Here is a 27359-nt window from a genome sequence, read left to right on the forward strand (position 1 = left end):
CAAGTATGCCTTTATCAGCTGCATGAAAACGGACTAATACACCTGCCAAGGAAGAGGAAGACAGATGCCCAGTTCAACTTGGATTTCAGTTAAACAACAAATTTAACTGAGAATCCTGTACTTTATCTGGTAACCCTGTTTCCAGACCTTCTAAGGGCCCCAGGTCAACCTTACTTCAACAGGCAAATGGAGGGAGAGAGATTGAAAAGAGAGGCTGCTTCCATATAGCATTCAGGTAGCAGCCAAATGCGAGGAGACCCTGGGATCTCTTCCCTTTGCCAGCCACAAGCGAAGGTGCAGAGAGAACGCAGAAGGCAGTTAGAGTGAAAGATCTTTGCTTCCAGCCTGTGGAGTCACAAGAACAGCCTCCCCAGACCAGGACTCCACGAAAGAGGCAGCCATGCCTCGGGCCATGTGGCCCATGTAGTGCCCTCACCCTCGCTTACATTCAACCAACCTGTAGCAGCACTCCTCCCTGAAACTGGGCCCAGGGGCCACAGGGCCATGTGTGCTGGGTTTGGAAACCTGTCCTCCTTCAGGAGGCTGACAGACATAGGACTCTATGGCCAAAAGTATAACTCAGATTAAAGCATAGCTTTTGATCAATTCTCTACCGGCCTTGCAGACAATTTCAACATTCAAAATATAGAGGGGGCTATGGAGGACTTCTGCTTCAAATTTAGTACTGACCAACAAACATGGACAGTTAGGTAAATGGAAATGATGAATAATTTAGGAGAAAGTACTAATAAAGGAGGTGTAATAATAAAGGAAGGATCTGGCAGAACATAAGAAACATGTGCCCTATTTATCAGGAAAGCATATTTCAAACCTATAGTGAAATCATAATCGGCCTCTAAACGGGAATAAGGCTCTAAGAGAAATGGATGGGCTCAAATCAGAAGAAAATTTGCCCTTAAAATCCCAATTATGTACCAAAGAAACTAATGTGATCCCAGGACATTTTACAGGGGAGAGGGGCAGTGGGCGGGGGATACTCAAAAAATTAGAGAAAATTATGAAAGGATAGGAATTTAGTGAGTGTCTAGCCCATCACAGGCACTCGAACGTTGAAAGAATACAGTCAAGGGTATGCGTAGATGTCTCTGCCAAAATGCCAAAAATGAAAAGATTTGTAGTTACATTGTCTAAGAAGATAATAGAAGACTGAAAATGGAAACCCAGCTTGGGTAACCTGAAATCCTCTTAAATGAGAAAAGAAATGAAGTCAAATTAATCAATGGTAGTAATAAGGTTTTGTGAATCCTAAAGACTTGGTGGACCCTCTTTAAGAAAAAAAGCACAAAATTGCAAATACAAAATCAGTCATGAAGTGAATATTTATTTAGAACTGATTTGTATTCAGTTAAGAAATATTTTTATAACTGGAAGAAACAGACAAGCACACAAACACTTTTTAGATGCCCTATACCCCTCTGTTATTCTTTATCTTTGCAGGTCTTTACGTATGACAATGATTTTGTAATCTCATTTTCCTATAGAGAGAACAGAAAGATAATTGAGGCTTCCCTCTAGCAAGCTTCATTGGATTTTTTAGTATTGATAGTTAGAACATTTTCTTTTAGCTTCATAACTCATTATGAAGGAAATGTGACAGAGAGGAAGTCAAATTGGAAAAAGACAGAAGACCTGACCAGTGGTACTTGAAGATGAATCTGTTGCTTGTATGAGCAAAGTACTAGGATCCTCTCAGGAACTTGGATGATGCCTGTGTAAAGTGAGGGTCTCTGAAACTTTAGAGAATATTGCCTTGGCTACTGAATTCCTACTATGATTTTGTGTTCTCTAACAAAGAGAAAACTGTTTAATTGGAAAGTACAGCTCTGAGCACCTCATTACATCCGTAAGTTCAAGTTCCCAGACCCAGAAAAATTACATCTCAGGGGCTGGAAGAACCTGCAGATATTACATTATCCATGACTCACAGAAATCACAGAGGGTACAGGGGATTCCAGAAAACTACATGCAGGCAAATGCCTAAATACTTAAGAAAAGGCAGTGGGACTTAGTAACATACAGACCAATAATTTATACATTAATTATTGTTGTAATTTAAGAGCAAATTATTAAACACATTACTTTTGAGCACTTATAAAATATAAAGGTGATCATTTGGAGCCCGCACAGCAAGAATAAGTCTTGTTGAGCTGACCCATTCCTGCTCTAGCCTTGAGAGCAAGCTGGATATGTGGATCAGGGAGTACCATAGACATAGTATCTCTTGAGTTCAAAATAGTATTTGACAATTTATTCACGAAGTCATTGTAGAGAAATGAGGGCTGTGAGCAGGATATTAATTCAGTTCAACCTATTCTTAGGAGGCAACTCTTCATGCACACAGTGTTGATTAATGGATTGAAGTTGACTAGGAGGTAGGTTTAGTGGTGTGCTTTTTAAAAATGGTCTTTAGCACCACTGTGGATATCACTTTCTTTAAGAGAGATTATGACAAACTAGAAACCAGAGAGAGAAATAGGTCAGGAAAGGGTGTTGAAATAATGTTAGAGGGTCATTAAAAGAACTGTAAATGTTTAATTTAGATACATGAACCCTTGAGGTATGGTTAGACATAAGATCTTAGGCTTTTAGAACTAGTTGGAGCCATACAGTCTCCAAAAAATTTAATATGATGATAAAACTGGGTTCAAATGAGCCTGTTTATATCCATGTTAACATTTATTGAGCACTCATTATGTGCAAATGCTGTACTCAGTTCTGGGAACACGAAAGCAAGCAAGTTGCAATTGCCATGTCCAAGGACACAATCTACTTGGAGCCAGAGGTATAAACAATAGTTGCCCCTTATTTGCAGTTTCACTTTATGATTTCAATTACCCACAGTACAGTACAATGAGGTATTTTGAGTAAGAGAAAGAAAGAGCCCATAATCACATAACTTTTTTTACAGTATATTGTTATAATTGTTCTATTTTATTATTAGTTAATATTTTACTGTGCCTGATTATGAATTAAATTATATCATAGGAATGTATGCATAGGAAAAAGCATTGTACATACAGGGTTTAGTACTATCTTCAGTTTCAGGCATCCCCTGTGGGTCTTGGAACATATCCCCCTGATAAATGGGACTTCTGTAAGCAACCAATTACAACACAGGTTTTTTTTGTTTTGTTTTGTTTTTTGAGATGGAGTCTCACTCTGTTGCCCGGGCTAGAGTGCAGTGGCATGATCTCGGCTCACTGCAAGCACCGCCTCCCAGGTTCACGCCATTCTCCTGCCTCAGCCTCCTGAGTAGCTGGGACTACAGGCGCCCGCCACCACGCCCGGCTAGTTTTTTGTATTTTTAGTAGAGACGGGGTTTCACCGTCTTAGCCAGGATGGTCTCAATCTCCTCACCTCGTGATCCGCCCGCCTTGTGTAATCCCAAAGTGTTGGGATTACAACACAGTTTTGTAGTTTCCTCTATAACAAGACTATAAACTGTCATAACAACTTAGAGACGGAATAATACATTTTATTTAGAATGTCAAAAAAGGCCCCCACTGCAAATTACCTTTTAAAGTATGAATTCATTGGGTAGGGAATATTATAGGAAGAGAGAATCCCAGTCTGAGAGATTGGCTCAGTGCATCGGGAGCAGAAGGTTTAAGGACACAGCTTTAGGAGGCAGTTCACAGGAAGGCAGGCGCCAGATTTAGAAGGATCTTAAAATCTGTGCTAAAGTGTTTGGACTTCATCTGCATGGTAGTGGGAACCACGGAATGTTTTTCAGCAAGAAAGTAACAGGTTGGAGTAATTTTCACTACAATAACTCAGAGAGACAGTACAGTGAATTGTTAAAAAAATAAAAGTGGATTGTGACTGGTCTATGTTCAAATCCCAGCTATGTCACTCAGCAGCTGCATGACCTTGTACAAGCTGTTTAACCTCTGTTGCTTCAATTGCCTCATCTTTAAATTCTAAGAGTCATAGAAACAAATCTTTTAAGTTGTTGTAGGAATTTAGTGAGTTAGTCCACATAAAGCCCTTTGAACAGAATCTGGCACAAAGTAGGTTCTCAATAAGTATTCATTGTTTTAAGAATAGAAGGTAATTCAAGGATATTGAAAGGAATCACAGAGACCTGTTTGGAGGCCCCTGTACTGCTCTAGACAAGAACTAATAAAGGCTTGAAGGAAGGCAATGACATAGGGAAAGAGGGAGGAAGGGATAGAATCTGGGAACGGTTCAGAAACTGGGTCTTACCCACTTCTCAGATGTCGTCTTTCTCCAGTCCTTCTTTGTTTCACCAAGCCCTGCAAACACTAGCCTGCATTCTCTCCTTTGCATATGCCAAGAACATTCCCACCACAGTGCCTTTGCATCTGCTGTTCCTTCTGTTCAGAGTGCTCTTCCTCTAAATCAGTGGTGTCCAATCTTTTGGCTTCCCCGGGCCACAAGGGAAGAATAATTCTCTTGGGCCACTCATAAAATACACTAACACCAATAGTAGCTAATGAGCTGAAAAAAAGAAAATCACAAAAACATAGTGTTTTAAGGAAGTTTACAAATTTATGTTGGGCCACATTCAAAGCTGTCCTGGGCTGTCTGTGACCCACAGGCCATGGATTAGACAAGCTTGCCCTAAATCTTCCTTCTTCTCAATGCCAACTGCAATGCTGCTTAATGCAGAGGCCTTTCCTGACCATGCTAAACAAAGCAGCACCTCTGTCACTTCACAGCACTTAGTATGTGAATTGCGTTTTTGTTTTTTTTTTTGAGACGGAGTCTCACTCTGTCACCAGGCTGGAGTACACTGGTGCAATCTCAGCTCACTGCAACCTCTGCCTCCCGGGTTCAGGCAATTCTCCTGCCTCAGCCTCCCGAGTAGCTGAGACTACAGGTGCATACCACCACGCCCGGCTAATTTTTGTATTTTTAATAGAGATGGGGTTTCACCATGTTGGCCAGGATGTTCTCAATTTCCTGACCTCAAGATCCATCCGCCTCGGCCTCCCAAAGTGCTGGGATTATAGGCATGAGACACCACGCCCGGCCATGAATTGCTTTTTTATTGGCAAATTAAGTTGCCTAGGTCTTTAGTACTTACCTGCTTACTGGTTTTCTTAATTACTTATTACTTCTTCACTGTTTCCTATCTTCTATATGAATATAAGCTCCTAAAGCCAGCAACTCTGCCTTATTCACCACAAAATTTCTAGTACCTAGGAAAGTACCTACCTACATAGGATGACCACTTAGTGAATAATTTTTGGTTGATTTACTCATTGGTTTGGACAAAGTAAGACACATAAGTAATGACAGAATGACTTGGGTCAGATCTCATGTATCCTGAATCCCAGTCTTGCTCTCTCCTCACTAATGATACCAGTCTTCAAATATCTGACAGGCTGCCATAAGAAACATAGTGTGAGTGTAGTCTGTCCTTCTCCAAAGAGAATAGCTAGGACTAAGTGGAAATTACAGAAAGACAAATTTCTGCTCAACAGAAGAAAAAATTTTCCAGTAACATGAGTTGTGCGACACTGAAGGAGGCTGCCTTGAAATTCTGTGCTTGATACATACATAAGGTCCACAGGGAGATTAGATCATATATCTGTAGCATTTGGCATTTCTTGATTGGAGAGGAAATTAGCCTAGATGACCTCTAAGGTCTCCATGTGTAATTCCCTGAGTGAATAAATGCACAGCCAATAGGGAATAATGAGGATAGCAAGAATATACTAAATATAATATGGATCCTCAGCTTTATTCATTTAGATTATTTCTTGGTTTCGATTGTTTATTTGCATTATTAACGAAAATATAAAAGAAGCTTTCTGATTTTCATGATGCACACAGCAATGAAAGAACCTTCTAAATGTAATCAGAGAAATAACTCATCATCACACTGATATGAACACTAGGTGTTCTTCATGCTAGACAGTTTCCTAACTGAGACAAAATGTGTCACCTGTGATGATTCAATTTATTCATTCAATAACTATTCCTTGAGGGCCTACTATGTCCCAAACACTATGGTAATTAAAGAAAAGATGGCATGAGAGGACTTCAAAAAGCTTGTGGAAAAATTGAATTAAAAAATAAAATTAAAAAATAAGCCTTATTTCTCAATGTAAGCTTCAAGTTTAAGACACCTTTGTAGGAGATAATACCAACAATGTCGTCCATCCTTAAGGAAATGAGGATCCTAAGAGTTGAACCATGTCAATGCAGTCTTTTTTACATTATTTATTAAATAAAAATGGGTACCCTTTACAGATATTTCAAGATTAGGAAACAAAAAAAGATAGATGGAGCCAAATCAGAAATATGAGGTGGATTGTATTAGTTTGTTTCACAGTGCTATAAATACCCAAGATTGGGTCATTTATAAAAGAAAGAGGTTTAATTAACCCACACAGTTACACATGGCTGGGGAGGCCTTGGGAAACTTACAATCATGGCAGAGGGGAAAGCAGGAACATATTAACTACATGGAGGCAAGTGACAGAGTGTGTGTGTGTGTGTGTGTGTGTGTGTGTGTGTGTGTGAAGGAGGAACTATCAAACACTTATAAAACCATCATGTCGCATGACAACTAACTATCATGAGAACAGCATGGGGAAACCCCACCTTATGCTCCAATCACCTCCTACCAGGTCCTTCCCTTGACATATGGAGATTACAATTTGAGATGAGATTTGGGTGGAGACACAGAGCCAAACCATATCATGGATGCCTAATGATTTCCCATCAAGAGTTTTACAAAATTGGTCTTGTTTGATGAGGGGAATGAGCAGGAGAATTGTTTTGGTGGAGAAGAACTCTTCGCTGAAGCTTCTCAGTTGTTTTTCTGCTAAAGCTTTAGCAAACTTTCTCAAAATACTCTCATAATAAGCAGATGTTATTTTTCTTTGGCCCTCAGAAATTTCACAAGCAAAATGCCTGGAGCATCCAAAAAAAAAAAAACTGTTGCCATGACCTTTGCTCTTGACCCAGTCTGCTTTTACTTTGGTTGGACCACTTCCACCTCTTGGTAGCCATTGCTTTGATTGTGCTTTGTCTACAGGATCATACTGATAAAGCCACATGTCATCTCCTATTACAAATTCTTTGAAGAAATGCTTTAGAATCTTGATCTCACTTGTTAACAATTTCTTTTTTTGTCATATCCTCATTTATTAAACTTACATATATTAAATGTCATTACTCACCACTGTTCTCTCTTCTTTCACCTTGTCTTATGATTTTTTTATTATACTTTAAGTTTTAGGGTACATGTGCACAACGTGCAGGGTTTGTTACATATGTATACATGTGACATGGTGTGCTGCACCCATTAACTCATCATTTATATTAGGTATATCTCCTAATGCTATCCCTCCTTCCTACCCCCACTCCACAACAGGCCCCGGGATGTGATGTTCCCCTTCCTGTGTCCAAGTGTTCTCATTGTTCAATTCCCACCTAAGAGTGAGAACATGCTGTGTTTGGTTTTTTGTCCTTGCCATAGTTGGCTGAGAATGATGGTTGCCAGCTTCATCCATGTCCCTACAAAGGACATGAACGCATCATTTTTTATGCCTGCATATTATTCCATGGTGTATATGTGCCACATTTTCTTAATCCAGTCTATTATTGTTGGACATTTGGGTTGGTTCCAAGTCTTTGCTATTGTGAATAGTGCTGCAATAAACATACGTGTGCATGTGTCTTTATAGCAGCATGATTTATACTCCTTTGGATATATACCCAGTAATGGGATGGCTGGGTCAAATGGTATTTCCAGATCTAGATCCCTGAGGAATTGCCACACTGACTTCCACAATGGTTGAACTAGTTTACAGTCCCACCAAGAGTGTAAAAGTGTTCCCATTTCTCCACAGCCTCTCCAGCACCTGTTGTTTCCTGACTTTTTAATGATGGCCATTCTAACTGGTGTGAGATGGTATCTCATTGTGGTTTTGATTTGCATTTCTCTGATGGCCAGTGATGAGGAGCATTTTTTCATGAGTCTTTTGGCTGCATAAATGTCTTCTTTTAAGAAGTGTCTGTTCATATCCTTCACCCACTTTTTGATGGGGTTGTTTGTTTCCTTCTTGTAAATTTGTTTGAGTTCATTGTAGATTCTGGATATTAGCCCTTTGTCAGATGAGTAGATTGCAAAAATTTTCTCCCATTCTGTAGGCTGCCTGTTCACTCTGATGGTAGTTTCTTTTGCTGTGCAGAAGCTCTTTAGTTTGATTAGATCCCAATTGTCAATTTTGACTTTTGTTGCCATTGCTTTTGATGTTTTAGACATGAAGTCCTTGACTATGCCTATGTCCTGAATGGTATTGCCTAGGTTTCCTTCTAGGGTTTTTATGGTTTTAGGTCTAACATTCATGTCTTTAATCCATCTTGAATTAATTTTTGTATAAGGTGTAAGGAAGGGATCCAGTTTCAGCTTTCTACATATGGCTAGCCAGTTTTCCCAGCACCATTTATTAAATAGGGAATCCTTTCCCCATTTCTTGTTTTTGTCAGGTTTGTCAAAGATCATTGTTAGTGGCAGACAAGAGCAAAGCTTTCAATAGAAATTTTTAACAAGTTTTGACAAACTTGTTAAAAATTTCTATTGAAAGCTTTGCTCTTGTTTGCCGCTAATCTGGGCACAATGGTTTTGACATCCATCTAGTGGAAAGTTTGCTCAACTTTAATTTTTAGTCAGAGCTGTGCAAGCTGAACCAATTGAGATGTCTGTGGGGTTGGCTATTGTTCTGCTGTTAATCATTGGCTCTCTTCAGTGAGGGAACAAAAAGTTAATTTTTTCTTTGAAAATGGATATGGATTGGTCTACTGCTGCAGGCTTCATCTTCAACATTATCTCGTCTCTTCTTAAGATGAGTTAGTAAACTGCTAATTTCTTTGGAACATTGTGCCTATAAACTTTTTGTAAAGCATCAATGATTTCACCATTCTTCCTCCCAACCTTTACCAGCAATTTGATATTTGTTCTTGTTTCAATTTTTGCAGAATTCATGTTGCTGATAGGGGCTCTTTTCAAACTGATACCTTGTCTTTCTCAGTGTCTGAAACTACATCGTCTTCAGATGTGTTCAAACATGTTATAAAAACTATGCATTAATTTTGAAATTTTGAATTTTGAATTTCAAAATTCATGCATAGTTTTTTCATAATATGCATTTTCATAAACTTTTTGAAGAGTCTTCTTATAATGGTAAACAAGACAGTTTCTGGCTTTATGGGACTGCCATTCTAGAGATGAGTATAGACAAGTAAATGATGATGTTACAATTAACGTCATCAGTGTTATGATGGGAAAAGTACTGGATACTAAGGGAGAACCTCAGAACCTCAGTGGGTGACCTTGCAGACTTGTTGGATCTGGGAAGGATTTCTGGAATAAATAATTATTTTTTTAGATGGAATTTCGCTGTTGTTGCCCAGGCTGGAGTGCAACAGCACAATCTTTGCTCACTGCAAGCTCCGCCTCCCAGGTTCAAGCAATTCTCCTGCCTCTGCCTCCCAAGTAGCTGGGACTGGCACATACCACCACACCTGGCTAATTTTTTGTATTTTTAGTAGAGACAGGCTTTCTTGATGTTGGCTAGGCTGGTCTAGAACTCCTGACCTTAGGTGATCTGCCCACCTTGGCCTCCCAAAGTGCTGGGATTACAGGCATAAGCCACCACGACCAGCTCCCCCCCAATTTCTGGAATAAATAATATCTGGGCTGAGACATGGAGGATTATTTGGAATATGAATTTGCTGGAGTGGGGGGCGTGTGAGAGAAGAGGAGCAAGAAGTCTCACAGGGAATGCTTTATGTAATTGCAGTTGCATCTTGACCTTTTTGCTTGGGACTGTTCTTTTGACTCTATTATTCAGAAGAACTTTCATTCTGAAGTAACAATTTCTACACTTTACCATTTAACAGGAAATGCCTTCGTTTTTAGTACCTTACTGGGAACTAATAGAAAATTCTTATATAAACACCATCAAAACAGTACTCAGGCATCTGAGGGAAGACCAGCATACTGTGCTTGCTTACTTATATGAGATTAGGTAAGTAATGTTTCCAAAGTCAGAATTTTACAGTCTAGAGGCATGACATATAAAATTTGTCTCATTAATGTCTACAGAACAAGTTTCCAGGAGTTTCTAAAGCGTCCAGATCACAAGCAAGATTTTGTAGCTCAATGGCAGGCTGATTTCAACTCCCTTCCTGATGACCTGTGGGATGATGAGGAAACAAAGGCTGAACTACACCAACGAGTGAATGTAAGGAAATAGTGACCTATTGGGACAGGGTTAGCTGGCTTTCATATCTTGTCCTGCAACACCCCAACTCATTTGCTCCTTACTTTTGTGAAGTATGAAGATGAGAAAGAAAATGGTTTGAACTATTAACCAGGTAACTTTCAAGAGCAGTGGCTTTTCCGCACTTTGAGTTTAGAATGAGAATACCATAGCAACACTTCTGGAAAGAGGGGCCAAAGTCCGCACTGCGAGAGCATTCTTGGCATCTGTCTTGTAGATTTCTAGTCCCTTAGTCCCTTTGTGGGTCAATGTACCTGTGTTTATGCCTGGTGTTAATCACATTCCTGTCTTGAGCACAGTTACACATTTGGTTGATAGCAAGGAGAAGAGGAATGAGGGAATGACATGGAAAACCTAGAATTACCTCTATTGAATAGATCTCTTAAAGGCTGGTACTAAATATTACACATCTTTGTATCTCCAGCAAGCCCAATTCCTGGTAGTGCTCCAGCAAGCACAATGACAAGCAGATTTTCATAAATTCATGAGTGAATTATATTACCCTGATGCTTTAGAAAGGGTCCTCTGATGTATAGAAAGCCTGATTTCATTCTCTTACCCTTCATCTTTCCTTTTAAATTGACACCCCCCCTTATCCCATCAGAGGGATACCTTGCCACTACCTTAAGTATAGATTACTAACAGTCAAAACTGATTATGACCTAAATATTGATTTATGTAATTAAAACATTGCCAATCTCAAATCCATGCCTCATTCATTTGCTCAATAAATACTTATCGAGCATCTATTATGGTCCTAGCATCATTAAAGAGGCTAGGGATTCAGCAGTGAACAAAATAAATCTGTGACCACAGGGTGTTTATATCTTTGTGTCCAGGAGACACAGAATAAGCAATAAACAGATAAGCATATAGTGAATGTGTCCTTAGTCATAAGAGCCATGTAGAGAGCAAGAAAGCAAGGCAAGGGGAAAAGAATGTTGGATGTACCCTTTTGTAAACAGTGGCTGTGGAAAATCTCACTGAGAAGGTGACATTTGAACAGACTGACGACAGAAGTGATTGGGTAAGCCATGTGACTATTTGGAGAAAGGGTGTATGAGGCACAGATGAAAGCAAGAGCGATGGCACTGAAGGGGGAGGACACTTGGTGTGTTTGAAGAATAGCAAGGAGGCTGGTATGTCTGGAGCAGAGTGAGCTAGGCAACAATTGGCTGATGATAGGGTCAGAGAGATTTTTAGGTAACCAGATTACCTAAGTCCTTGGAGGTTATTATGAGAATATTGCTATTGATCTGAGTGAGACGGGAAGCATTGCTATCTGGTTTTGAAAGAGTCTACAGTAGAGTAAAAACAGCAGGAAGACACGTTGGAACCAGATGGGAAGCTTTTGCAATAGAAGCAAGGCATCATTGTGGCTTGGGTGATAGGGTGGGTGCTGAAGGGTTTAACCCAATAGGTATTCAAATGTCTTGGTAAAATTGAAGTATTTTGCCTATTCTTTGACACCCCTCAAAGAGTAATTAATATCTATATAAACCCTACAACTTTTTTTCTGTTTTCTTTTTCCTACCTATTCATAAAGCCAACCTTCCTGTGTACTTCTTCCCCAATGTTAGTCAGGTGATTGTTGGCAAAGAATGAGAGGATTTGGAAATTTAAAATATCTTATTTGGGATTTCCTTTTTCCTAATTCCAAATGCAACATATGTTTATTGTAGATAAATTAGATAAGAAGCAAAATTTAAAATGACAAATCCCTAATAGACAACGGTGGTTGTTTTTACAAAAATTTGATAGCAAAATATGTATTGTTTTGTAACATTCTTTTTAAGTAAATAGAATATGTTTTCTTTTTCAATAAACATTCATCTACAACATCATTTTTATGACTAAAGGATATGACTAGTGGACTATATCATTTATTTTACAGATTTCTATGTTTAGTCACCATCTTATTAACAGTTTCTTGAGCACCAACATTTTATTACAGAGAATTTTACAGTAAAATTTCATCCAGCTATTGACTACACCTTAATTATTTCCATTGGCAAACTTTTTTAAGTGAAAATTGTCTAAGATTATGCTTATTTTTAAGGTTTTTAAAATATATTAAAAATTTACAAATTTGAAAACTTTACACAGTAAGAACTTGTAAATTTTACTCCAACAGATTATGCAAATATCAGATTTGTATATTTTAAATTATGCAAATATTTTAAATCTAAATTATTAGATTTATATCAAATATTAGATTCTTTTTCATTAATCTTTGCCAATTTAATGGGTAAAAATATGAACATATTCCTATAATTTACATTTTTTCTTCAATTTACAATTGAAGTTGACCATTTCCTCCTGAGTTTAATGGTCATTTATTTTGCACCTCCTGAAACCTGTTTGTGATTTCTGCCCCTTTTTCTGATGGAACATGCTCTGTTCCTTACTGACTTCTAAGATCTTTGTATATATTAAGGAAACAAGCCATCTGTTGATCATAAAGTACATATATATTCCCAGTTTGATGTTTGAGATGAGTATTAATATACAGAAGGTTTTTCATGTTCATATAAATAAGGAAATTACCTTTATAGCTTTTTTGTGATCAATTAAAAAATACTTCACCCCAAGATTATATAGAAATGTAACACAATTTTAAATAATTTTATAATTCTTTATTTACTTTTAAATATTTAAAATATTATGTTACTTCGATAGGAATCCCATTTTATTTTTTTCAGAAAGTTAATCCAATGATGTGAGAAGACTCTAAAATATATTAACACAGACTGTTTACATATAATATATACATATATATTACATGTGAATATTTAGCTACATTGTTAGATATGGTGGACACACTCCCTTCTATTTTTCTTCCTTGTTATTAGGCATGAAAGAATAGAAATAAATATAACTTCAAAAAGAAGCTAGAAAATAAAGCTGAGGAAAGGAGAAAGGAATTAATGAAGATAATTCTTAAAAACTTGGAATTAAATTTAAAATTTGGCAAATAAAACATATTAAACTTAAAATTCAATCCAGGCAATAAAGGCAGAGAAACCTATAGAAAGAATAGTCAAGGGAAGAAAAATAAACTTTGAATAGAAATTTGGATATTAGAAAATATCCATGGATACTAGAAAACAACATACATAATTTTTACTTGGAAAGTTCAGTAAGTTTTGGCCAAATCAACCTTATCAAAGATATTATAACATTTTTAGCAGTGGATCTTCAGCAACAGTATACAGTAGAGAAACTTCTGAAGTTAAGTTAAAAAAAATAAATAAACCTGCCTTTGCTTTATTCCCTATGACCAAACTCATTAGATTTGGTATAAATCCTTGTATCACATTTATTTTTAAAAGGGTACAGGTAATTCTGATTGAAATAACCACTCTATTCCTTTTATTTTAAAACATTTTTATAGCTAGATGATCTTGTAAAAACTGGTGAAAGTAAGTGAAAAACTCCTGTGACTAAAACATTTCTATCCATTTTCCTTGCTACTGTTTTTGATTTTCATCAATTTTAAGGCAGCAACAGTAATAGCTAAACGCTGAGCATGCACTATGTTCTGGCACTGTCTTTTTCATCCCCACAACCACCCTCTGAGGCAGGCACTAGTAATACTCCCATTTTATAGATGAACAAATATGGTAAAGAAGCCAACATGGTAAGCAGTAGTGTTGGGATTCTGTGCCCAAGTTGCCCTGTTCCTCATTATGGTATAAAATCTTTGCATCCAAAGTGCTTTTTGTCTTAAATTTGACTTCTACCTGATATCAGTACCGTAAACCTTGCTTTATTTTTAATTTGTATGTGGTCATATAAGTTTCCACACTGACCTTTTTGTGTCATTTTGTTTTATGTATCTCTAGTAAGTACCACATAAGTTGAATGTGGATTTTTACCCAGTGGAAAGTTTTTACAACTTTTGTAAGAATAGACATTTATAATGATTTAGTCTGCATGATTTTCTCAATTAATAGTTATGAATCTCTCTTAAGTACATCTCTGATTTATTCAGGAATATTTAGTAATTCCCTAATTCTTGCTAAATAAAGTGTGAAAACCAGCAATGTCTCTGGGCAAGTTCATAACAAAAACTCATTGTTTTAATCCCTTTTTATCCCTGATAATATTCCTTGTTCTTCAGTTATTTAATTCCAATCCTATGAAGTTAATAGAGAGGTTCTGCTGTTGCATTGTTCTCATTTTGTCCATTACAAAACTGAGCCACAGACATGATGTTACTTGCAAAGGTTTCACACTGAGTCCGTGGGAGAAAAAGAACTAGAATCAAGGTCTCCAGAGCCCTGCTTTTGTGCTTTTTCCTCTGCTGTGTCCTCTCTTTTCTTTATATAAAGAGGAGAATCACATGAACCCAGGAGGTGGAGGCCTCAGTGAGCCAAGATCACACCACGGCACACTCTAGCCTGGGCGACAGGGTGAGACTCTGTCTAAAAAAAAAAAAAATTGGATCATCATGGCAGACAGGAGGCAGGACTAGATTGCAACTCTGGACAGAGGAGTGTGTGGAGGCTTGCACTGTGAATTTCAGCTCCAGATCAACTGCAAGAACAAACCAGCAATCCTGAGAGGACTCACAGACCCTCTGAAGGAGGCCGACTGCTCCTGTCGGACCTGGAAGACACCTCAAATACTATGAGTGCCCCAACTGCGGAAGTGGGAAAGGGAGACCCTCCTCTCCTGAACACACCCCCACTGGAGAAACTGAAAGTTTGTTTGCAGAAGAAGTTTCTAACCTTACCTGGAGCTGAGTCACTTTAGAGAGCTGAGCGAAATACAGGGGTAGAGGAAGTAGCAGAAAGGCACTGGGAGCTCGCTGGGTGCCCAAGCAGCCCATTCCTGTCTGGCACCACAGGGTTCCATTGAAAGGGTGGCCAGAGGAGCAGGGGGTAAAACTCCACAGGGAGAAGGAAATCTCTAGCTGAACCTTGTAACAATTTGAACTGGGCAAGAAGCCTCCTGGCCAGAGCTGCGGGGAGGGTGCACATCCGGTGTGCAGACTCCTCAGGTCAGGGAAGACCCAAGCCCTTTTCTTTCACAGCTGGGAGGTGGGTATCCTTGAACGAGATCTCAAGCCCATCTCACCCACTGCCTGGAAACAGACTCAGGGCTGTTGGCAGAGGCCTGGTGGGAGTGAGACCGGCCCTTCGGTTTGCATGGGAGCTGCGTGAGGCTGTGACTGCCGGCTTTCCCCCACTTCCCTGACAACCTACATGACTCGGCAGAGGCAGCCATAATCCTCCTAGGTACATAACTCCAGTGACCTGGGAATCTCACCCCCATCCCCGGCAGCAGCTGCAGCAAAACCCACCCTAGGAGAGTCTGAGCTCAGACATGCTTAGCTGTGCCCCACCTGATGGTCCTTCCCTACCCACCCTGGTAGTGGAAGACAAACAGCATATAATCTTGGGAGTTCTAGGGCCCTGCCCACCTCTGGTTCCTCTCCACACTACTACAGCTGATGCTTTCTGGAAAGCACCACCTCCTGGCAAGATGTCAACCAGCACAAAAATAGATCATTAAACCATCAAGGCTAAGAACCCTCATGGAGTCCATTGCACTACCACGCCACCTCCCCCAGAGCAAGCACTGGTATCCATGGCTGGGAGACCCATGGACAATTCACATCACAAGACTCTGTGCAGACAACCCCCAGTACCAACCCGGGGCAGGGTAGACTTACTGGGTGGCTAAACCCAGAAGAGAGACAACAATCACTGCAGTTTGGCTCACAGGAAGCCACATCCATAGGAAAAGTGGGAAAGTATTACATCAAGGGAACACCCTGTGTGACAAAAGAATCTGAACAAGAGCCTTCAGCCCTAGGCCTTCCCTCTGCAGAGCCTACCCAAATGAGAAGGAACCAAAAAATCAGCCCTGGTAATGTGACAAAACAAGGCTCTTTAACACCCTGAAAATATCAAACTAGTTCACCAGCAATGGATCCAAACCAAGAAATCCCTGATTTATCTGAAAAAGAATTCAGGAGGTGAGTTAACAAGCTAATCAGGGAGGCACCAGAGAAAGGCAAAGGCCAATGCAAGGAAATCCAAAAAGTGATACAAGGAGTTAAGGGAGAAATATTCAAGGAAATAGATAGCTAAAAGAAAAAAAATAAACAAAAATTCAGGAAACTTTGTACACACTTTTAGAAACCTGAAATGCTCTGGAAAGTCTCAGCAATAGAATTGAACAGGTAGAATAAAGGAATTCCGAGCTCAAAGACACGGTCCTCAAATTAACCTAGTCAAACAAAGACAGTGAAAAAAGAAAAGGAAAATATGAGCAAAGCCTCCAAGAAGTCTGGGATTATGTTAAATGACCAAACCTAAAAATAATTGGTGTTCCTGAGGAAGAAGAGAATTATAAAAGCTTGGAAAATATATTTAGAGGGATAATTGAGGAAAACTTCCCCAGCCTTGCTAGAGACCTAGACGTTCAAACACAAGAAGTACAAAGAACACCTGGGAAATTTATCACAAAAAAATCATCGCCTAGGCACATTGTCATCAGTTTATCCAAAGTTAAGACAAAGGAAAGAATCTTCAGAGCGGTGAGACAGAAGCACCAGGTAATTTATAAAGGAAAACCTATCAAATTAACAGCAGATTTCTCAGCAGAAACCCTACAAGCTAGAAGGGATTGGGGCCCTATCTTCAGCCTCCTAAAACAAAGCAATTATCAGCCAAGAATTTCGTATCAAGCAAAACTAAGTATCGTATATGAAGGAAAGACATAGTCTTTTTCAAATAAATAAATGCTGAGAGAATTTGCCATTACCAAGCCACCACTACAAGAACTGCTAAAAGGAGCTCTAAATCTTGAAACAAATCCTGGAAACACATCAAAACAGAACGTCTTTAATGCATAAATCACACAGGACCTATAAAACAAAAATACAAGTTAAAAAGCCAAAACAAACAAAAAAACCAAAAGTACACAGGCAACAAAGAGCATGATGAATGCAATGGTACCTCACATTTCAATACTAACATTAAATGTAAATGGCCTAAAGGCTCCACTTAAAAGATACAGAACTGCAGAATGGATAAGAACTCACCAACCATCTGCTGCCAGTCAGGAGACTCACCTAACACATAAGGACTCACATAAACTTAAAGTAAAGGGGTGGAAAAAGGCATTTCATGCAAATGGACACAAAAAGTGAGCAGGGGTAGCTATTCTTATATTAGACAAAACAAACTTTAAAGCAACACCAGTTAAAAGAGACAAAGAGGGACGTTATATAATGGTAAAAGGCCTTGTGCAACAAGAAAATATCGCAATCCTAAACATATATGCACCTAACATTGGAGCTCCCAAATTTATAAAACAATCACTAACAGACCTAAGAAATGAGATACACAGCAACACAAAAATAGTGTGGGACAACAATATTCCACTGACAGCATTAGACAGATCATCAAGATAGAAAGTCAACAAAGAAACAATGGATTTAAACTATTCCTTGGAACAAATGGACTTAACAGATATATACAGAACATTTCACCTAGCAACTGCAGAATACCCATTCTATTCAACAGCGCATAGAACTTTCTGCAAGATAGACCATATAATAGGCCATAAAACGAGCCTCAATAAATTTAAGAAAATTGAAATTATATCAAGCAGTCTCTTAGACTAAAGTGGAATAAAACTGGAAATCAACTCCAAAAGGAATCTTCAAAACTATGCAAATACATGGAAATTAAATAACCTGCTCCTGAATAAGCATTGGATCAAAAATGAAATCAAGATGGAAATTAAAAAATTATTTGAACTGAATGACAATGACACAACCTACCAAAACCTCGGATACAGCAAAGGCGGTGCTAAGAGGAAAGTTCATAGCCCTAAATGCCTACATCAAAAAGATCGAAAGAGCACAAACTGACATTCTAAGGTCACACCTCGAGGAACTAGAAAAACAAGAACAAACCAAACTCAAACCCAGCAGAAGAAAGGAAAAAAACAAGATCAGAGCAGAACTAAATGAAATTGGAACAAAAAAAAAATACAAAAGACAAATGAGTCAAAAAGCTGGTTCTTTGAAAATAAAATTGATAGACCATTCGCAAGATTAACCGAGAAAAGAAGAGAGAAAATCCAAATTACCTCACTAAGAAACAAAACAGGAGATATTACAACTGACATCACTGAAATATAAAAGGTCATTCAAGGCTACTATGAACACCTTTACACACATAAACCTGAAAACCTAGAAGAGATGGATATATTCCTGGAGAAATACAACCTTCCTAGCTTAAATCAAGAAGAATTAGATACCCTGAACTGACCAATAACAAGCAGCAAGATTGAAATGGTAATTTAAAAATTACCAACACAAAAAAGTCCAGGACCAGATGGATTCACAGCAAAATTCTACCAGACATTCAAAGAAGAATTGATACCAATCCTTTTGATACTATTCCACAATATAGAGAAAGAAGGAACTCTCCCTAATTAATTCTATGAAGCCAGACATTACCCTAATACCAAAACCAGCAAAGGACATAACCAAAAAAGAAAATTACAGACCGATATGCTTGATAAACATAGATGCTGAAATCCTTAACAAAATACTAGCTAACCAAATCCAACAACATGTCAAAAAGATAAACCACCATCATCAAGTGGGTTTTATACCAGTGATGCAGGGATGGTTTAACATACACAAGTCAATAAATGTGATACACCACATAAACAGAATTAAAAACAAAAATCATGTGATCATCTCAATAGATGCAGAAAAAGCATTTGACAAAATCTAGCATGACTTTATGTTTAAAACTCACAGCAAAAATTGGCATACAAGGGACATACCTCAATGTAATAAAAGCCATCTATGACAAACCCACAGCTAACGTAATACTGAATGGGGAAAAGTTGAAAGCATTCCCTCTGAAAACTGGAACAAGACAAGTATGCCCACTCTCACCACTCCTCTTCAACATAGTACTGGAGGTCCTAGCCAGAGCAATCAGACTAGAGAAAGAAAGAAAAGGCATTGAAGTCAGTAAAAAGGAAGTCAAACTGTTCCTGTTTGCTGACAATATGATCGTTTACCTTGAAAACCCTAAAGACTCCTCCAGAAAGCTCCTAGAACTGATAAAAAAATTCAACAGTTTCCAGATACAAGATTAATGTACACAAATCAGTAGTTCTTCTATACACCAACAGCGATCAAGCAGAGAATCAAATCAAGAACTCAACCCATTTTACAATAGCTGCAAAAAAAATGAAATACGTAGGAATATGTCTAACCAAGGAGTCAAAAGACCTCTACAAGGAAAACTACAAAACACTGCTGAAAAAAATCATAAATGACATAAACAAATGGAAACACACCCCATGCTCATGCATGGGTAGAATCAATATTGTGAAAATGATCATACTGCCCAAAGCAATCTACAAATTCAATGCAATCCCCATCAAAATACCACCAACATTCTTCAGAGAATTAGAAAAAACAATTCTAAAATTCATATGGAACCACAAAAGAACCTACATTGCCAAAGCAAGACTAAGCAAAAAGAACAAATCTGGAAGCATCACACTACCTGATTTCAAACTATACTATAAGGCCATAGTAACCAAAACAGCAAGATACTGGTATAAAAATAGACACATAGACCAATGGAACAGAATAGAGAACCCAGAAATAAACCCAAATTCCTACAGCCAACTGATCTTTGACAAAGCAAACAATAACACAAATTGGGGAAAGGACACCCTGTTCAACAAATGGTGCTGGGATAATTGGCTAGCCACATGTAGGGGAATGAAATTGGGTCCTCATCTGCCACCTTATACAAAAATCAACTCAAGATGGATTAAGGTCTTAAACCTAAGACCTGAAACTAAAAATTCTGCAAGATAACATTGGAAGAACCTTTCCAGACATTGGCTTAGGCAAGGATTTCATGACCAAAAACCCAAAAGCAAATGCAATAAAAGCAAAGATAAATCGCTGGGACCTAATTAAACCAAACAGCTTTTGCACCGCAAATGGACAGTCAGCAGAGTAAAAAGACAACCCACAGAATGGGAGAAAATTTTCACAATCTATACATCTGACAAAAGACTAATATCCAGAATCTACAATGAACTCAAATCAGTAAGAAAAAAACAATCCCATCAAAAAGTGGGCTACAGATATAAATAGACAATTCTCAAAAGAAGATATACAAATGGGCAACAAACATATGAAAAAATGCTCAACATCACTAATGATCGGGGAAATGCAAATCAAAACCACAATGTGATACCACCTCACTCCTGCAAGAATGGCCATAATGAAAAAAAACAAAAACCAGTAGATGTTGGTGAGGATGCGGTGATCAGGGAACACTTCTACACTGCTGATGGTAATGTAAACTAGTACAGACACTGTGGAAAACAGTGTGGAGATTCCTTTAAGAACTAAAAGTAGAACTACCATTTGATCCAGCAATCCTATTATTGGGTATCTACCCAGAGGAAAAGAGGTCATTATTTGAAAAAGATACTTGCACATACTGTTTGAAAAAGATACTTGCACACACTGCAGCACAATTCACAATTGCAAAATCGTGGAACCAACCCAAATACCCATCAATCAATGAGTGGATAAAGAAACTGTGCTATATATATGAATGGTGGAATACTACTCAGCCATAAAAAGGAATGAATTAATGGTATTTGCAGTGACCTGGATGAGACTGGAGACTATTATTCTAAGTAAAGTAACTCAGGAATGGAAAACCAAACATTATGTTCTCACTGATTTGTGGGAGCTAAGCTATGAGGACTCAAAGGCATAAGAATGATACAATGGACTTTGGGGACTTGGGGGTAAGAGTGGGAGGAGGGTGAAGGATAAAAGACTCCAAATACGGTGCAGTGTATACTGCTCGTGTGATGAGTACACCAAAATCTCACATATCACCACTAAAGAACTTACTCATGTAACCAAATAACACTGTACCCCAATAACTTATGGAAAAATAAGATAACTAATTAATTAATTTAAAAAATATAAATATTCGATAAGCACAAGTTAGTACTTATTGAATGCCTGACAGCATTTATGGAAACACCATGAAGATGTCAAGATCAGCTCTAAAAAAATGGTGTATTGTTCTGATACTTAGCATATGCCAATAAAAATGGCTCGTGATATTTTCATTTCTTGTGCAGGCTCCTCAAGGTAACAAGCCAAAATGCAAAGGTAAGAATTCAAAAACAAAGTATTCCATAAACACAATGTCACAGAAATAAAATTCCCTGTAGGCATTAAACCGCTTGGGTTCAAATTAATTTCTGGCTCTACCATGTTGAAATTATAGGCAAGAAACTTAACCTCTCTGTGTCTCAATGGTCTTGTCAGAAGCCTACTTACTGTGGGGCTCTGGGAGTTAAGAGATAATCAATGTAATGCAGTGGTCTCCAACCTTTTTGGCACCAGGGACCAGTTTTGTGGAAGACAATTTTTCCACAGATATTGGCGAGGGGGATGGTTAGAGACAAAACTGTTCCACTCAGATCATGAGGCATTAGATTCTCATAAGGAGCATGCAGCCTACATCTCTCACATTTGTAGTTCACAATAGGGTTCAGGCTCCTATGAGAATCTAATGTTGCTGCGGATCTGATAGGAGGTGGAGATCAGGGAGTAATGCTCGCTTGCCTGCCGCTCACCTCCTGCTGTGTGGCCCAGTTCCTAATAAGCCATGGATGGGTACCAGCTCGTGGCCCAAGGGTTGGGGACCCCGATGTAATGCATTTAACATGATGCTCAACACATAATAAATGTTTAGTGAATTAATATTATTAATTTTTGTTGAGACAGGGTCTCTGTCCCTCAGGCTGGGGTGCAGTGGTGCAATCATGGCTCTTGGCAGCCTTGAACCCTTGGGCTCAAGCAATCCTCCCATCTCAGCCTCCTGAGTAGCTGGGACTACAGGCATGTGCCACCATGAATGGCTAAGTTTTTATTTTTTAATTTTTTGTAGAGATGGGGGTTTTGTCATGTTGACCAGGCTGGTCTTGAACTCCTGGCCTCAAATGATCCTCCTGCCTCAGCCTCTCAAAGTGTTGGGATTATAAGCATGAGCCACTGTGCCTGGCCTCAGTGAATTATTATTATTGCAAAAACTGTCAATTTTTATTTGACTGTATATGTTCCATTAATGGGACATTTTATGAAACAATAAATATTTCATTGCAATGAATAAGATTATAATAATAGTTTTCATTAATTGAGGAATTATTGCATGTGCTTTATATGCACCAGCCAATTTTTTCTACATAACATATCCAAAAGGTAAGTAGTATTCAAAAGGTAAGTAGCCATTTTACAGATAAAGTAACTGAAGCCTAATATAGTAGTATATATTATTCCAGACCACAGGTTCGTATTCTGGCTCCACCACTTACTCTTTGTGTGACCTTAGAAAGTAATTTCTCTGTGACTCAGTTTCCTCAATTGTAAAATGAAGGTAATAATGCTACCTAGCTTAAGGATGTTGTGAGGCATTAAATGAGCCAATACAAGTATAGTGACTTATGTTCTGACACACAGACACAGAAAGGACTCTATGTGATAACTAGTTATTTTTATTATATTTATATGTAAATTATTAAATATATACATAATTTATTATATTATGTTCAAAATCATCATACTATAAATGCATTGATACATTTTATTATGTATTTATATATAAATAGTATGTTATAAATTATTATAGTTATATTTATCATCTTTATTATTGCCCAGTATCCGGCAAGGGCAATCTCTTTACTGCTATCTCTTTAATACAAAGCTTACTTTTGGATCACCCCATTAAGCTCAGACAACATTTTTTGGTGAACAGTATGTTCCACCTGTAGTATTAATTAACAAGTTTATATTAATTATGTTAATTAATACAGCTGCGTATTTTTTTTTCCACCAACAATTGCCATTTCCCTCCAAAAATTCACTGAGAGGACTTTTTCAACCAAACACATTTTTTTTTTTAAGGAAGGATTAAAGCACATAAAGCATAGCCATTCATGAATAAAGTAAAACATAGTGGGGTTTGTGGTAGACATAGACATATGATGTGGTGAGTCCCTCTTCAAACGTAAGGGACTGACAGAATAGACTCAAAATGAATATTGGTTGAATGAGCACATACAATACAGGAGTGCAATCGGTGTAAAATTTCTTTAGAGACATTTTTAAGAGAGGCAAAGGATTTTGGTTTTATTGCATCTAGGTGATTTGAGCAGCAGTCTAAAGCATAGCCACGATGCCTGTTTTCTGTTCAGGATCTGCGAGACCGCCTGTGGGACATTTGTGACGCCCGGAAGGAAGAGGCAGAGCAGGAGCGGCTTGACATCATTAATGAGAGCTGGTTACAGGACACTCTTGGAATGACAATGAACCATTTCTTTTCCCTGATGCAGGTAAGGGCAGCTGGTCACAATGACCCAGGCACTTCCCTTCACAGCCTCATCCCTCAGTCCCTCATATGACACTTTCTTGGGAATATAAGAGGTCTGTTCAGGGCTCATTTTGGTATAGCACTATGCCTGGTATGAGCTCCGACTCACCAAGAAAGCTAGCTGAAATAATACATTTTGGCCCAGCCCAAATATGCACCCAAATTGGAAGCATCCCAAGCAACTACCCACCAGCTTTGCTCCAGGTGGCCTAGATATGTAAAAAGCCACAGTAGAAGTAGTTTACAACTGAGTTATCTCACCAGACTCTCAAAGAAGACCCCTTAAGTGGACAAAGAAAGCCCAGGAAAGCAGCCTGGCCACAAGAAGCATAGGCAAGATCAGACCAGGCAGACATTTGATTCCTGAAAATAAAAAGTTTTCCAATACTGGACTAGAAAAACAGACCATAATCAATGCAACCCGATTAACTTATATTTGCAGCCTTTTAAATTAAAAAAAAAAATTGCACAGGGCAAGATTAGAAGACAGGTGCTGATTTTATTCTGACACTATTGCCAGCAATAGAGGAGAAAGCACAAACCCAGCTCTGCCAAGACAAAGGGCTAGAGAGTTTTTAAGAGCTGGAGTAGGTTAGAGGGTATGGGTCACAGGCCAACTGTGTTTGCCAGTTGACATTACTAGAAGGAAAAGTCAACTTTCGACGAACTTCATCACAGGAGGTAGTTTTAGGACTGGAAGCAATGCACCTAGTGAAGTTAGGCTCCTAGTCTCACACAGGAACTGAGAGATAGAGTCCCTGTCTTCCTTGATGATTAATTATATTACAAAGAGATGATTTTTAGGTCCTTGAGAAAGACATTCTTTCCTGGGTTGTACAACTGGTAGGAGGCTTTTGAAAAGATTTACATCTCAAAGGAACAGTGAAAGGATTTACAATGTCAAGTTTTCTTAAAGCAAATGCCCTAACAAAAGGGAGGTGGGGCCTAGAGTCAGGAAGCAGCCTGTCTAAAGCTGAGTCAAGCTGAAGAGAATATGAAGGCTGTCTTCGTTCAAGCTGTATGTACACGATTTTTTTTTTTCCTAAAATAACAGGAGTGAAGATAGAGAATGGAAAAGGGTACATTTCTGATCTTTAGTTGATTAACTTAGATAAAGAGATACTACAGGAAATGAGAGTACTTATCTGGCAATCCCTACAGCTAGTGCATAATAGGTGTTCAGTAAATGTCTTTTCATCAAAGGACCAATACATGCTGGTACTTCCAGCCTTCAAAGGGACAATTCATGTCTCAGGCATAGGCCAGACCACAAAAGGTCTGAAATATCAGCAGAAATCTGAGAGGCAGGAACAGCCCCTCAGGTAGGAGGTTTCAAGAAATCAGGATACCAGGACAGTGAAGACCCCATGCAGCCATGTTAGGAATCTGGATTGTAAAGAGAAGATGGAGTTAGAAAGATGTCATCCAAAGCAGAGGACAAAGCCGGGCCACGACCAGGAGGACAGATCCACATGGCATGGGTTGTATGCAAAGATTAAAGTGAGATGCCTAAGCAGCCTAGACCAGTCTGGACAGCATCCCCACGACATGGTTTGGGCAAGCAAAAATCAAGTATTATAAACAGTCGTATCAAAAGCTATAGCAGAAATAGCTGAAAACCAGTAATGAAGGCGTAAGGAACAGATAATTTTTATGAATCACTTTTGATTCAGAGCAATACATACCTCCTTTGGCAATGGTATATGACTCAATATTTCAATAATCCCTAGATATAGGACTTTTATCTTGAGAAACTGAACCAATATCTCAGACCAACAAGGAATAAAGAGGAAAAAGCAGTAAATAAAAGCTAACATTTACTAAGTTCTTACTATGTACATGCCAGGCACCATTCTAAAGATTTTCATGTAGAATGCATTAAAACGTCACAACAAGTTTTCACTCTCGCACCCAGGTTGGAGTGCAATGGTGCGATCTCACCTCACTACAACCTCTGCCTCCTAGATTCAAGCAATTCTCCTGCCTCAGCCTCCCAAGTAGCTGGGATTACAGGCGCCCACCACCACGCCTGGCTAATTTTTGTATTTTTAGTACAGACATGGTTTCACCGTGTTGGCCAGGCTGATCTCAAACTCCTGACCTCAGGTGATCCATCCGCCTCGGCCTCCCAGAGTGCTGGGATTACAGGAGTGAGCCACCACACCCAGCCTACTGTAAGTTCTATTATCTTCATTTCACAAATGAGGAAATTGAGACAAACACAGGTGAAACAATTTGCCCATTTGACCTCAAAGCCAGTACAGTAGCTCCCCCTTCTCCTCAGGTTTATTTTCCCTAGTTTGTTACCCACAGTCCAAAAATATTACATGGAAATTTTCAGAAATAAGTAATTCATAAGTTTTAAATTGTGCTCTATTTTGAGTAGAGTGATGAAATCTCACAGTTTCATTCTGTCTCGCTCAGAATGTGAATCATCTCTCTGTCCAGTGTATCCACCCTGTAGATGCTACCTGCCCATCTGTTAGTCACTTAGTAGCCAATTTAGTTATCAGATGAAAAATCATAGTGTATATAATGTTCGGAACTATCTGAGGTTTCACACATCCATTGTGGGTCTTGAAACTTATCCCCCATGGATAAGGGAGTGTCTACTGTATTCCTAACCATTGCTTTATTGTTCAAATAGTTGAAAGTTTGCCACATGGAACTGAAGAGAGCCTTATTTTGCACTGATCAATAGGATTCTATAAAAACTGGGGGTAAAAATTACAAAAGAGGAGGTTTCAGTTCAATATTTAAAGAAAGAGCCTAATGAACAGCCCATCAAGTAACAGACTTTGGAGGCAATGAGCTTTTTGTCCAGGACGCTCAAAAGCAGAAGTTTGCACATGGTTTTGGAGGACCGGTGGAAAGTACACTAGAGAAAGCCTTCAAGAATCTGTGGTATTGGGTAACAGACAGCTAGATAAATGTTTCCAAAACGGGTTCTGTAGACATTAGTCCTACAAGATGTTCACAAAACAAGGACTCTGTGATCAAATGACTTTGGGAAGTGCTATCTACTCTAGGCTTCTTCCCTCTCCCTGGGAGATTGACAAGTGTATCAACATATTTAGACATCAAGATGCCCTGGAGGAAGGAAATCCTATTTCTATTTCTATTTCTAATTCTATTTCTATTTCTATTTCTATTTCTACACTATTTGACCTTGAGAAGTTTTTATTTCTTCCCCAACAAGGTACTCATTAACTGCCTATAGGACAAGTTTTCTACAAAATGTGTTTTAGAAAATGCTATGCTAGATGATTTCTAAAATTCTTTTTAAATCTAAGATTCTGTCACAATTAAAAATCTTGTTTACTATTAAAAATTATTGTTTTTAATAACAATTAAAAATATTGTTTACTAGTTATCATATCATAAAAATATTGTTTACTAGTTATCATAAAAGTAACAGGAATTTTGATTAATTCTGCCTTTATGAAAATCTTGGATATAGTATGCCATCTTATTCAGATTTACTTAATTAAATTATGCCTTAAAAAATAAATAAGTATTTTATATAAGATAATCACTATAATAAGGTAAGCCTAAGGCACAGATAACAGCACTGTCCCAAAAACCGCTTGTATAAAAGAAGCTC

General features: G+C 38.4%; 1 protein-coding gene across 1 annotated transcript in view; it reads left to right on the top strand.

Annotated features, from left to right (window-relative positions):
• SPEF2 (sperm flagellar 2) overlaps nt 1-27359 on the top strand; it is a 192537-nt gene that overhangs the window by 106125 nt on the left and 59053 nt on the right. Inside the window, exons 22-24 of the mRNA XM_032135721.2 lie at nt 9904-10031; nt 10109-10247; nt 23580-23717. Coding sequence (XP_031991612.1) covers nt 9904-10031; nt 10109-10247; nt 23580-23717 — 405 coding nt within the window. The remainder of the gene's footprint in view (nt 1-9903; nt 10032-10108; nt 10248-23579; nt 23718-27359) is intronic.

Source organism: Hylobates moloch, unplaced genomic scaffold, assembly GCF_009828535.3.
Source record: "Hylobates moloch isolate HMO894 unplaced genomic scaffold, HMol_V3 SCAFFOLD_17, whole genome shotgun sequence".
Lineage (NCBI taxonomy): Eukaryota > Metazoa > Chordata > Mammalia > Primates > Hylobatidae > Hylobates > Hylobates moloch.